Consider the following 15,030-nt stretch of genomic DNA (forward strand, 5'->3'; position numbering starts at 1 on the left):
ATCTTCCCAGCCACTGAGGTCATACTAACTGGCCTATAATTTCCTCTCTTCTGCCTCACACCCTTCTTAAAGAATGGAATGGCATTTCCTGTGTTCTGAAACCATTCCAGAATTTGGTGATTCTTGAAAGACCATTACTAATGCCTCCACGATCTCTTCAGCCACCTCTTTCAGAACTCTGGGGTGTACACCAACTGATCCAGGTGACTTATCTACCTTAAGACCTTTCAGTTTCCCAAGAACCTTCCTCTCCAGTTACAGTAACTTCACACATTTCATGCCCCCGACACCTGGAACTTCACCATACTGCTAGAGTGTCTTCCACAGTGAACACTGATGCTAAGTACTTATTCAGTTTGTTCTTCCTTATAGAATACTTCTTCCACTTCAGGATGTATATAACTGGTGAATGCTATGTATAAAAACTGGATTGCACAGAGTTTCATCTTCCTGGTCGATGTAACCAAAAAAATCATTTCGCCTCTGGTAAGATGGCAGTGCACCTGGAGGCAGCAGCTTCTACAGTTCAAAGGTGTTATTGCGTTTTTTTAAAGTTTTTTTTTTGCAATCACAAGACACTGCTGGACATTAAGAACTTAAAGCAATATAGGTCTACCCCATCAGAGAGTTGCAGAGAAACTGAAGGAGTTGTATTTGGTGTGGATTGTGCTACTGCTTGCATCAGATAGACAGAGTGGGTGTGTGAAGGAGATGTGCAGTCTAACAGCGAGTGATCACCTACGTTGCTTTTCTTGTGATCACAATACCTTGTTGGACATTGTTAGTGTGAAATTCTGCAAGTCCGATTCACTGGTTTATTGGCGAACATCAGGGATGGATGACGGAGGAGCTGTGTGGCCTCGGTTATAGCGAAGACTAGGCCTCAAGCCAAGGTGTCACTTACTTGCAGCCACCCAGGAGAGAGGCATTGGAGTCAGTGAACTCCATCAGAGTGCTGGAGGTGGTGTGGCGCAGCGTACGTGCAGAGTCTGTCCTGTACTCCAGAGTTCACTCAGCAAAAAGGGAAGATGTATTGTGTTCAACTGCACACTGCTACAAACTTCATGCACACTAGGATTTGGACCATATTTTGTTTGTGTGACTACGTTTTACTGCTATGTATGACTGTTGGCACTGTGTTTTACACCTTGGCCTCAGGGTAATGCTGTTTCATTTGGCTGAATTCCTGGGCATTCATGTGTGATTGAATGACAATTAAACTTGAACTTCACCTGGAGTAAATAATACTTGCAACTGCTTCAAAGTAAAACAATATCAGTCAGGAAATTCACCCAGTCACATCTTATACATCATTGCTCATTGACTTTGACAGAAGTTTCCACTTCCTCTTCATCTCTCATCAACCATGGTGCCAGCTTCATCTGTACCCATCTTTCACAGTAATCCTTGTCACCTGCTCCAAAGGCATGCCCTTAAAGCTGCTGCTCTTGACCTCTTGTCCGTAAAATCACAGAACAGTAAAGCACAGAAACATGACCTTCAGCCCATCTAGTCCATGCCATACTGTATTCTGCCTGGTCCCATCAACCTGCACCTTGAACAAACATAGCCCTTGACACCCCTTCCATTCATGTATTTATCCAAATTTCCCTTAAATGTTGAAATAAAAATTGTATCCATCACTTTTGCTGGCATCTTGTTCCAAATTCACACCACCCTTTGAATGAAAACATTTCTCATCAGGTTCCCGTTAAGCATTCACCTTGAATATGAGACCCTTAGTTCTAGTCCCATCCAACCTCAGTGGAAAAAGCCTGTTTGCATTTAACATATCTATATCCCACATAATTTTGTATACCTCTATCAAGTATCCCCTCATTCTCATATGCCTCAGGGACTAAATTCCTAACATCCTAATATATAACTCAGGTCCTCAAATTCCAGCAACATCCTTGTAATTTTCTTTGTGTTCTTTCAAACTTATTGATATCTTTCCTGCAGGTAGGAAACTGGAACTACACACAATACTCCAAATTATGCTCACCAATGTCTCATACAACTTCAACAGCATGTCTCAACACAAAACAACTCAAATCCTGTATTCACTACTTTGATTTATGAAGGCCAATGTGTCAAAAGCTCTATTTATGACTCTATCTTCCTATGATGCTTTCTTCGTCGAAATGCTGCTGCTGCCTGGGGAACTTCTTCATTCAACAGCTGATGTAAGTACAAAACAAGCCGCCAGCAAAAGTAGTGGATGTGGGTTCAATTGCAACACTCAAGAAAAATTTAGGTAAGTATAAGGATTAGAGGGATAAGGAGACTTAAGGTCCAGCTGTGGGTCGATGGTACAAGACAGAATTACAGTTTGGTTAGATGTGCTGAAGGGCCTGTTTCTGTGCTGTAGTGCCCTCTGACTCCATGACTCAACAAGTTACCTGGAACTTATGTCAAAAGTTAAATGAATCATTAGGAATGGCAGATTTGTACTTCTGAAGAGCTTTCAACAAGATCTCACATAAAATATTAGTGTAAATAATGAGAGCATAAACTTAGGTGAGAGGAAAAAGGTCTGAAGGAGATCCAGGAGATCATTTACTTTTAATACACAAAAAGTAGTCTGTTTCCAGAACAAGCAGGTGATAAAAGCAGGAACAATAACAATACCTTAGATGTGTCTGGCTAATTACTTGAATGAAAGGAGCAGAGAGTGAAATAGGATTATCGCAGGCAAGTGAAATTGGTTATGATGGGCATGATAGTCAGCAAATACATGTTGAGCAGAAAGGCCTCTTTCTAGTCTGACTTCAAGTCAGTTTTACACATTCGGAAAAAAACTCCTATTACTTGATATGAATTACAGCAAGATATTACTCTTATGCTTCCTGATGGTAGCTAAATATTTCAAGAAGAAAATTCAGAATAAAAAAAATTAAATGGAGAAATTGTAGCATCCCTCACCTGGACCTTAGCATTTCCCTTGTATAACTCCAAAGCTTTAGAGCATTCCTCCAGCCAGCAGAGATCATCTTTTTGCTCACCAAGATCCTTATTTGCGATTATTGTTTCAGCTTTAGAAGCAGACAATGAAGTATCAGAACATACTGTATTCTGGTCAAAAGGGATATTGTAATAACAGCAAATGATTTGTCATTGAAATTTACCCAGAAATTGGCACCTCATGCTTATTTTCTAATGCTTAAGCAGCAAAAGTACTGTATATGAAAAGAAGGATCTTCATGCATAATAGTTTAGAATTTGCTGATGCTTTCACAAGCAAGAAACTGCAAATCTCAGGTCTCCTGAACAAATTCAAATAACCTAATATTTATCTGAGCTCTGTTTGCTCTTTGTAACATGAATATGCATGATCTAATAATATTACAGGAATTTGCTAGAATCCACCAGCCTTCATGTTAGGGAATCAGTTTTCTGATTCAATATTAGTTTAACAGGTATACATGTTTGAACAGCAATAATATGCGAGGTCAAAAAGGTAAGGACAAGGCGCTACATTTAAGAAATATATATATTAGCTTTTTTTTGTTTGAAGTATCTTTAAATATTTTGATGAATCTTTTTACATAGTCTATTTCAGTTTTTTTAGATGTATGACACACAAATTTGTAAGCTCGAAGGACTTAATCTTTTCCAGTCATGTTCCGAACCAACCAACTTGTACAACCTCATATGCTCCACAGAGACATGCCACTTTATCTCCAAGGAAATTACAAATCAGCAACAGACACAAGACATGGTGCAAGTAAAATTGGACAACGTGCAATCTGAGAGGTGAAGTTGAAGATCTTGTCCAACTCAGCAAAACTGAGGCGAAAGCTGATTGTTTATTTCTCTCCCTCCACAGGAGCTGCCTGACTTACTGAGTTCCTCCAGCACTTTTTGTGTGTTGCTCAAAATTTAAACATTTGCAGAATTTTGTAGGTTTGTATGCAGTGAAATGTTTTTGAAGTGGAATCACTGATGTGACCCAAGAAGAGCATGATACAATTTATACATCGCAAGCTCCCACAGACAGTAAGGGGCACGATCATATACTCACTTTTTGCAATGTTGATCTGCATTGGCCAAACACAACATTTTGGTTTTATTTTGGGTTAGAGTCATCTACAAAACTTCTTTTTTTTTCCGGAGTCAGACTCAAACCCACAAAGTTTTGACCACAATAAAAGAATACTATCAGCTAAGTTGAAGTCATTACCTTGGAGCAGACATGATAATTTGTGCAGGAAAGTAACCAAGATATTAAAAATAATACATAAATTCATCAGAATTTCTACAAAAAAGTTGGTAAATATTTCATGGAGGATTCTTAAATTCTTTTTTTGCCTTCTAAGTCCAACTACGCCATTAATTCTTAAATTATCAATTTGGAGTCAATTTAAAATTATGTCATCCCATGTCACTTATTTAAGAAATTCTATAGATCTCAACTCACAGTAAAGGTTCAATTTAAATTTCCATGAAGAGGAAAGGTCCTCTTCCTCTGTTAAATTCCCATTTATGTTCTTTCTACTTTAGTAAAGTACTAAGTGGAAGGGTAATGGTTTTTGATGGGAAAATAGAAACTCTGAAAAAATGAAATAGGAAGCATGTTGACAAACTCTCTAAAATTGTGCAACTATTGGGCCCTTTCCATTGGGTGATTTCTGAAGAATGATGAAAAGAACATGCAAGTTATGAAGTTGTGCTCCGTACTTGAACAAATTTCAACTAATTTATTTTACTAATATTTTTTAAATGTTTCTTACTTAAAAGAGCTATAGTGCTCAAAGCTGCAGCTTGTAAATTACAATTGTGTTCATATTTCCTAACTGCTTCAATGATGATTTCATGTACTCCATTGAGAACCAAAATGCTGTAAAAATTATCTGAAAAACAAAATACAAATTTAGTTTATTAATTAGCTCACTTTCTCTTCAGAAAAAAGTACTCTTCAAATGCCTAGCTTTTACTAAAATTGCAATTCAATATTGATAAGGAAATTAAACTCACCAAGTGCAAACCTCTGAAATAAACAGCAACCAACTTCATGAATTGCTTCACTGTTGGGAAATCTTTTCATTACATCCACTACCAAACTGTAACATTTTTCATGTCCAGACATCAGAATTTCTACATTATTTTCTGAAAATAAGAATTTATGTTCAATGGTAAAAAAATAAACTAATTTATAGCCCCTTTGCAATATTTACTTCAACATTCATCAAGTTCACAAATGTCTCATGGCTATACTGTCACACCTAATAACAACTGACAGATTCAATACCACAATTACCATTTTCATTTCCTTTATCAGCCAACTATTATATGTCAACTAATGGATAGCAATTTAGCAACTATTAAGCAAAATTATAATTTCAAATAGCTCGATAAAGTTCTGACAAGAGATTATTAAACTAGAAGACTTACGTGAACCAGCCAAAGGAAGGAGAGCTCTCAGAGCATACAGTACCGTACCCTCATGTTCCATAAAGTTTTTAATGGCTTGAAGAATAACAAGGTGATCTTCCGCTTCCACAAATTCAAGGACCTGCTCATCTGAAACTTAAAATCAATACCAAATATTTCAAAACTTATTTGGCAAGAATGAAAATAATTGGCGGGAGAATACGGGGAGGTCAGGGGAGGTAGGCAAGAGGCTACAAAATGCAATGAAGGGTGGGAGAGACAAACCATATTTGAATAAATTAATCAGAAATACAAGGGATCTGATGCAGATGAAAGACAGACTTAAGCTGCATCGCTATGTTGATCATCTTAGATAAGTCCGATAGGTTTGCAGGCACAAGCAGTACGATGATACAGCAGCATTAAAACAGATTTGCCTCATAAAACAGGAAGGGTAATTAATATTCCAGGCAATATAAAACAGGGATGGTACAGATTTGGTGGGTTGCAAAACAGATCCAATGTACTAAAGCCAATTAATTCATTGAGTTATAATCAAGGAAATGTACAAGATTCATTATGCTGCTATATTTTTTCTTTAAGCAACAAAAAATTGGGAGTGAGATAAGAAAAATTTTCTCAGAAAGTATTAGGAAGTTGCAAGATTTATAGGGAATAACAATGGGATATTTCAACAATCCTAAATAGTACTGGGAAAGAAACTATATAAAACAGCAAAGAAGATTAATTTTATAAAAACATTCTATAAATATGGACGTGAAATTTTTACAGTATGGTCTAGGTAGTTGGGATCTTTGGAGTATATTTCAATGGAAAAGCTGGAAGGGATGTCCTAAGTCACATGATGAAACAGAACAGTTCAAACATGTTCAGTTTCAATTTCACAAATTCATTGAAGTCTTGAACAAAGAGTTAAAAATAGCCTGGTAAAACTACGTTTGTTAAAGAAACAAAATCATGAGATACATACATTAAAACCTACTTAGAACATTCCATTGAAGATATTTTAGGTTATAGATACAACCCTCTTGCTGGAGCTAGTTTACAAACTAACAACTGCATGATTCACCTTTCATAAGGAATCGACATCTGGGGTTAGTATGATTTGGGTTTAACCAAACAGAGAAGTAGTGAATGCTTTGTAAAACCTTCCCAATGCAAAGTTATCATTCACTAGAAAATAACAGATCATTCACCAGCATAAAATTACAAAGGTAACATATTTGCCAATATTTCAACTTTAACAAACAGTTAACAGAGAAAGAAAGAAAAGGGCCCATTACAGTTCAACCAATCCAATGTGCACATAAATTGTCAGGATGCTTTGCTTTGATTACTCATGCACTGAACCTACATTCTGCATGAAAGACATCAGCCACAGTTTGAACTTCCCTCAGGGACTATTTTGAATGAACTGGCTAACTCAGAGTATTGGCACTTCCTCCTTTGAACCATTCATCTGCACAAAGCACTTCTTACTATCAGGTGTCCCGTTCGGGTCGGATCCCCCGAGCATCTTCCCTTGTGCTCTTCTCCACATCTCCTAACAATAGACCCCAAACCGGAGTATGGTTCTTCAGAAATTTGATCCCGCCCAGCTCTCTCAAATGTTCTAGCATGGCTCCTTATCCTTAGCCAAGGCCAAAACAGTCTTATTAGCAGGACATACTGCTTTTGCAAGAAACTGGTAAAATAAAAAAAGCATCTCACTGCATAACAGTAGACATCTTAACCAGGGCATGACATAGGCATAACAGAGGTCAAAGGTAACAGTACAGTAAGAGGGTAATAGAACTGATGTAAATGCTCTCAGAGTCAGCAGAGACTTGAGAGCCCACTTCTTACATTATGAGAACCAGAAATGACAAGAGAAATAACAATTTATGTAGTAGGCTGCAATAATCTAGAATGCGCTTACAGTGAACAAGCTTATAAATAGCATCAGTTGGGTGTTCAAAGAGCAGTGATTTTTGTCACTAATAGTTGGTGATGAATAAGCAATTCAGAAATGTTTTGCCAACTATGGTTTCAAACACTCAGGCTTGGAGATGCCAGAAATGGCCGAGAGGTAAAATGAAATGATTTCATGACTTCAACAAGTTAGGAACAACAAGGAATTTAAAGGCATCAACAATCATTTTGAATGCTACAATGAAAATGAAGATTTAGAGGATGTAATCACTGACAGCATTGTATGAAGGTACTCCATTACATACACTATGTGGCTGCACTGATTTTGCTCACTTACAGTCAATCAAAAGAAAATGACAAGTACAGGTACACTGGGTGAATTCCTCTATCAAAAACAATTAGGAACAAATACACAGTTTTAAAGTACTGTAGTAGTATTGATTGTGTTCTAAATTGTTCTGTATTTCATGTAAATACATTATTTATTACTCAGTTAAATGGGAGTTTGTCATCTTTTTTATACCTTTTTAACTATTTCCATGGAACTTGGGCTAATAGGAAAAGTTGCTTAATTGGGCCAAAATGTATTGGTCCTGATGTGTCCCAATTAACCAGAATCCACTGTAAATAGTCTTACATCATTGGAGTGGACTGGGTGATGAAGTTTATTACATTTATATTTTTGCTCATTAAAAAATTATCTTGACTTTCTGTATCAAACAATCATAAGGCAGAAAAAAATTGAAATATAAAATTGTTCAGAAATCTATTTTGATAAATAATATCTCATCAAGAAATATAGGTTTCAACATTTACCCCTGCTACACCATTTCAAGCCACTCTTATAATTGTAATACCTTTTTCTAAGAGTCTGTACAACACTTGACATCCATGCATCTGGATTTCACACCGTTCAGCAAATCTGCGCATTCCATCAATAATCACAGAGAAAACATCAATTTCTTCATCTCGAAGCAATAAAGAAATTTCATCTGCAATGTGATTTCAAAGCAACACTTTTTTCAGATGCTTGCATTACAACATCCATCAACAAAAATTTAAACAGCAACTCTAAATAGCTAAGTATTTACATCTTTTGAAAGTAATGTTCCATTAACAATGGATACTTCATTAATCATTCACTTTGGATTTGCTGTATTAAATCAAATTGCCATTTTTAAATCCAATGCGTTTAGGAAATCTTCACAAATAGATGTGTCCACATTTAGAGCAAAAACTATTTGACACAAATCTATGAATTCTGTGTTCTGAAGAAAGGTCCTACCCAGAGTGATAGGGCTTTGGCTCAGCGGGCTTAGGTGGTAACGGACGAGGCAAGGTAGGTTTGCCTGTGTTAGTTGCAGAGAGGAAGTATGAGTGTGAGGCCAGTGTTCTGTGATCGGTGTCAGATGAGGGAGGTCCTGGAGTCTCCCAACCTCCCGGGCAGCCATATCCGCACCCGGTGTGCCGAGCTGCAGCTCCTAAGGGACCGCATTAGGGAATGGGAGTTGCAGCTCGATGACCTTCATCTGGTCAGGGAGAGCGAGGAGGTGATAGGAGTTATAGGCAGGTGGTCACACCGGGGCCACGGGAGACAAACAAGTGGGTCACAGTCAGGAGGGAGAAGGGGAAGAGTCAGGTACCAGAGACCACCCCTGTGGCTGTACCCCTGAACAATAAGTACTCCTGTTTGAGTACTGTTGGTGGGGTGGGCAGGGACAGCCTAACCGGGGGAAGCAACAGTGGCCGTGCCTCTGGCACAGAGTCCGGCCCTGTGCCTCAGAAGGGTAGGAAAAGGAAGAGAAAGGCAGTAGGGATTGGGGACTCCTTAGGGGGTCAAACAGGCGATTCTGTGGATACAGGAAAGAAACTCGGATGGTAGTTTGCCTCCCAGGTGCCAGGGTCTGGGATGTTTCAGACTGCGTCCACGATGTCCTGCAGTGGGAGGGAGAACAGCCAGAGGTTATGTTACATATTGCTATCAACAACATTGGTAGGAAAAGGGAAGAGGTCCTGAAAACAGACTATAGGGAGTTAGTAATGAAGATGAAAAGCAGGATCGCAAAGGTGGTAATATCGGGATTACTCAACCCAAGCAAGGCTGCAGGACCGGATGGTGTCAGTACCAGGGTGCTCAAAGCCTGTGCCCCTCAGCTATGTGGAGTATTTCGCCATGTATTCAACATGAGCCTGAGGCTCTGGAGGGTTCCTGTACTGTGGAAGACATTCTGCCTCGTCCCTGTGCCGAAGATGCCGCGCCCCAGCAGCCTCAATGACTACAGACCAGTGGCATTGACCTCCCACATCATGAAGACCCTAGAGAGACTTGTTCTGGAGCTGCTCCGGCCTATGGTCAGGCCACACTTAGATCCCTTCCAGTTCGCCTACCAGCCCCAACTAGGAGTTGAGGATGCCATCGTCTATCTGCTGAACCCTGTCTACGCCCACCTGGACAAGCCAGCGAGCACTGTGAGGGTCATGTTTTTTGACTTCTCCAGTGCGTTCAACACCATCCGCCCTGCTGTGCTGGGGGAGAAGCTGACAGCGATGCAGGTGGATGCTTCCCTGGTATCATGGATTCTTGATTACCTGACTGGCAGACCACAATACGTGTGCTTGCAACACTGTGTGTCTGACAGAGTGATCAGCAGCACTGGGGCTCCACAGGGGACTGTCTTGTCTCTCTTTCTCTTCACCATTTACACCTCGGACTTCAACTACTGCACAGAGCCTTGTCATCTTCAGAAGTTTTCGGATGACTCTGCCATAGTTGGATGCATCAGCAAGGGAGATGAGGCTGAGTACAGGGCTACGGTAGGAAACTTTGTCACATGGTGTGAGCAGAATTATCTGCAGCTTAATGTGAAAAAGACTAAGGAGCTGGTGGTAGACCTGAGGAGAGCTAAGGTACCAGTGACCCCTGTTTCCATCCAGGGGGTCAGTGTGGACATGGTGGAGGATTACAAATACCTGGGGACACGAATTGATAATAAACTGGACTGGTCAAAAAACACTGAGGCTGTCTACAAGAAGGGTCAGAGCCGTCTCTATTTCCTGAGGAGACTGAGGTCCTTTAACATAGGCTGAGGATGTTCTACGAGTCTGTGGTGGCCAGTGCTATCATGTTTGCTGTTGTGTGCTGGGGCAGCAGGTTGAGGGTGGCAGACACCAACAGGATCAACAAACTCATTCGTAAGGCCAGTGATGTTGTGGGGATGGAAATGGACTCTCTCACATTGGTGTCTGAAAAGAGGATGCTGTCTAAGTTGCATGCCATCTTGGTCAATGTCTCCCATCCACTACATAATGTACTGGGTGGGCACAGGAGTACATTCAGCCAGAGACTCATTCCACCGAGATGCATCACTGAGCGTCATAGGAAGTCATTCCTGCCTGCGGCCATCAAACTTGGAGGGTCAGACACCCTGAGCCAATAGGCTGGTCCTGGACTTATTTCACAAATTACTGGCATAAGTTACGTATTACTATTTAACTATTTATGGTTCTATTGCTATTTATTATTTATGGAGCAACTATAACAAAAATCCAATTTCCCCCGGGATTAATAAAGTTTGACAACGACTTGACGAAATACGACGACATTACTGCCTGTGCCACGTGACAGTGAGTATAGGAATAGAATGAGGTGGAGGATAAATGTGTGGCTGAGGGATTGGAGCAGGGGGCAGGGATTCAGATTTCTGGATCATTGGGACCTCTGTTGGGGCAGGTGTGACCTGTACAAAAAGGACGGGTTGCACTTGAATCCCAGGGGGACCAATATCCTGGCGGGGAGGTTTGCTAAGGCTACTGGGGAGAGTTTAAACTAGAATTGTTGGGGGGTGGGAACTGAACTGAAGAGACTGGGGAAGAGGCAGTTGGCTCACAAATAGAGAAAGCTTGGAGACAGTGTGTGAGGGAGGATAGGCAGGTGATAGGGAAAGGATGCACTCAGACCAACGATTTGAGATGTGTCTATTTTAATGCAAGAAGTATTGTGAACAAAGCAAATGAGCTTACAGCGTGGATCAGTACTTGGAGCTATGATGTGGTGGCCATTAGAAGCTTGGATGGCTCAGGGACAGGAATGGTTACCTCAAGTGCCTGGTTTTAGATGTTTCAGAAAGGACAGGGAGGGAGGCAAAAGAGGTGGGGGCGTGGCACTGTTGATCAGAGATAGTATCAAAGTTGCAGAAAAGATGGATATCATTGAGGGATTGTCTACAGAGTCTCTGTGGGTGGAGGTTAGGAACAGGAGGGGGTCAATAACTCTACTGGGTGTTTTTTTATAGGTCACCCAGTAGTAACAGGGATATTGAGGAGCAGATAGGGAAACAGATCCTGGAAAAGTGTAGTAATAACAGAGTTGTGGTGGTGGGAGATCTTAATTTCCCAAAAATCTATTGGCATCTCCCTAGAGCAAGGGGTTTAGATGGGGTGGAGTTTGTTAGCTGTGTTCAGAAAGGTTTCTTGACACGATATGTAGATAAGCCTACAAGAGGAGAGGCTGTACTTGATCTGGTATTGGGAAATGAACCTGGTCAGGTGTCAGATCTCTCAGTGGGAGAGCATTTTGGAGATAGTGATCATAATTCTATCTCCTTTACAATAGCATTGGAGAGAGTTAGGAACAGACAAGTTAGGAAAGCATTTAATTGGAGTAAGGGGAATTATGAGGCTATCAGGCAGGAACTTGGAAGCTTAAATTGGGAACAGATGTTCTTGGGAAAAGGTACAGAAGAAATGTGGCAAATGCTCAGGGGATATTTGTGTGGAGTTCTGCATAGCTACGTTCCAATGAGACAGGGAAGTTATGATAGGGTACAGGAACCTGGAGTACAAAGGCTGTAGTAAATCTAGTCAAGAAGATAAAAAAAGCTTACAAAAGGTTCAGAGAGCTAGGTAATGTTAGAGATCTATAAGATTATAAGGCTAACAGGAAGGAGTTTAAGAAGGAAAATTAGGAGAGCCAGAAGGGGCCATGAGAAGGCCTCGGCAGACAGGATTAAGGAAAACCCCAAGGCATTCTACAAGTATGTTAAGAGCAACAGGATAAGACTTGAAAGAATAGGACCTATCAAGTGTGACAGTGGGAAAGTGTGTATGCAACCGGAGGAAATAGCAGAGGTACTCAGATACTTCAATATTCACTGTGGAAAAGGATCTTGGTGATTGTAATGATGACTTGCAGCAGACTGAAAAGCTTAAGCATGTAGATATTAAGAAAGAGGATGTGCTGGAGCTTTTGGAAAGCATCAAGTTGGATGTGGGAGGCGAGGGAGGAGATTGCTGAGCCTTTGGCAATGATCTTTGCATCATCAATGGGGACGGGAGAGGTTCCGGAGGATTGGAGGGTTGCAGGTGTTGTTCCCTTATTCCAGAAAGGGAGTAGAGATAGTCCAGGAAATTATAGACCAGTGAGTCTTACTTCAGTGGTTGGTAAGTTGATGGAGACGATCCTGAGAGGCAGGACTTATGAATATTTGGAGAGGTATAATATGTGTTAGCACGTGGCCAAGTGGTTAAGGCGTTCATCTAGTGATCTGAAGCTCGCTAGTCCGAGTCTTGGCTGAGGCAGCGTGTTGTGTCCTTGAGTAAGGCACTTAACCACACATTGCTCTGCGATGACACCGGTGCCAAGCTGTATGGGTCCTAATGCCCTTCCCTTGGACAACATCGATGGCGTGGAGAGGGGAGAATTGCAGCATGGGCAACTGCCAGTGTTCCATTCAACCTTGCCCAGGCCTGCACCCTGGAAACCTTCCAATGCACAAATACATGGTCTCACGAGACTAATGGATGCTTATATAATAATATGATTAGGAATAGTCAGCATGGCTTTGTCAAGAGCAGGTTGTGCCTTACAAGCCCGATTGAATTTTTTTGAGGATGTGACTAAACACATTGATGAAGGTAGAGCTGTAGATGTAGTGTATATGGATTTCAGCAAGGCATTTGATAAGGTACCCCATGTAAGGCTTATCGAGAAAGTAAGGAGGCATGGGATCCAAGGGGACATTGCTTTGTGGATCCAGAACTGGCTTGCCCACAGAAGGCAAAGAGTGGATGTAGACGGGTCATATTCTCCATGGAGGTTGGTCACCAGTGGTGTGCCTCAGGGATCTGTTCTGGAACCCTTACTCTTCATGATTTTTATAAATGATCTGGATGAGGAAGTGGAGGAATGGGTTAGTAAGTTTGCTGATGACACAAAGGTTGGGGATGTTGTGGATAGTCTGAAGGGCTGTCAAAGGTTATAGCAGGACATTAATAGGATGCAAAACTGGGCTGAGAAGTGGCAGATGGAGTTCAACCCAGATAAGTGTGAAGTGGTTCATTTTGGTAGGTCGAATATGATGGCAGAATATAGTATTAATGGTAAGGCTCTTGGCAGTGTGAAAGATCAGAGGGATCTTGGAGTCCAAGTCCATTGGACGCTCAAAGCAGCTGCACAGATTGACTCTGTGGTTAAGAAGGCATACGGTGTATTGGCCTGCATCAATCATGGAATTGAATTTAGGAGCTGAGAGGTAATATTGCAGCTATATAGGACCCTGGTCAGACCCCACTAGGAGTACTGTGCTCAGTTCTGGTCGCCTCACTACAAGAAGGATGTGGAAACCATAGAAAGGGTACAGAGGAGATTTACAAGGGTGTTGTCTGGATTGGGGAACATGCCTTATGAAAATAGGTTGAGTGAACTCGGCCTTTTCTCCTTGGAGCGACAGAGGATGAGGGGTGACCTGATAGAGCTGTATAAAATGATGAGAGGCATTGATCGTGGGGATAGTCTGAGGCTTTTTCCCAGGGCTGAAATGGCTGCCACAAGATGGTTCAGGTCTAAGGGGCTTGGGAGTAGGTACAAAGGATATGGCAGGGGTTAAGTTTTTTTTTTGCAGAGAGTGGTGAATGCGTGGAATGGGCTGCCGGCGGTGGTGCTGGAGGTGGATACAACAGGGTCTTTTAAGAGACTTTTGAATAGGTACATGGAGCTTAGAAAAATAGAGAGCTATAGGTAACCCTAGTAATTTCTAAGGTAGGGACATGTTCGGCACAACTTTGTGGGCCGAAGGGCCTGTATTGTGCTGTAGGTTTTCTATGTTTCTATGGTTTCCAATCTACAGATCATAGTCCTACCAATTTTTATGCAAGTACACTTGTTTTAAATTTCCAATTATTCATTATACTTTTAGAAATGTAAGCACATAATATGATGGACACTAAACAGAGAGTTATTTATCTGTATGTCAAACTCTATACACAAAACTATCAAAAAAATTAACTGGCTTCTGTATGTTATTTAAATCCCCACATCCAAAAAGTGTCACTGCATCTAATGTTCAACAAGCTCCTCACACTGAGAGAGGAATTCGCCTGTCACCTTTACTGAAGCCATAAATAACCAAAACTGCTAATTTAACATAGAAAATCTATTTTGGACTAATGATATTCAGAGCAGTAGGAGTGAAAATAACAATTCATTAATGTTCTGAATTCCAAAGGAAGTGACACTATGAACTTGAATGTAAGCAGCGCTGTAGTGTTGCAGCCCCACTGACCCAGGCTCATTGAAGCTGATCCCCAAAGCAGTGTGTTAGCGTTTGCATCTTCTTGTGATGGCATGTTTCCTCTAAATGCTATCATTTTATACCAACACAAAAAGATAGGCTGATTGTTTAGCCAACTGGCCACTGTAAATTACCCCTTTTGCTGGTAGGTGAAAGA

General features: G+C 40.9%; 1 protein-coding gene across 3 annotated transcripts in view; it reads right to left on the reverse strand.

The window, feature by feature from the left end:
- lrrk2 (leucine-rich repeat kinase 2) overlaps window positions 1-15,030 on the reverse strand; it is a 138,751-nt gene that overhangs the window by 110,761 nt on the left and 12,960 nt on the right. For all 3 annotated transcript variants that reach the window (XM_072241031.1, XM_072241030.1, XM_072241032.1), the window contains exons 5-9: window positions 8,163-8,297; window positions 5,395-5,529; window positions 4,978-5,109; window positions 4,734-4,853; window positions 2,926-3,035 (exon numbers count right to left, since the gene is read on the reverse strand). In XM_072241031.1, the coding sequence (XP_072097132.1) occupies window positions 2,926-3,035; window positions 4,734-4,853; window positions 4,978-5,109; window positions 5,395-5,529; window positions 8,163-8,297 (632 nt within the window). The remainder of the gene's footprint in view (window positions 1-2,925; window positions 3,036-4,733; window positions 4,854-4,977; window positions 5,110-5,394; window positions 5,530-8,162; window positions 8,298-15,030) is intronic.

Source organism: Mobula birostris, chromosome 23, assembly GCF_030028105.1.
Source record: "Mobula birostris isolate sMobBir1 chromosome 23, sMobBir1.hap1, whole genome shotgun sequence".
Lineage (NCBI taxonomy): Eukaryota > Metazoa > Chordata > Chondrichthyes > Myliobatiformes > Myliobatidae > Mobula > Mobula birostris.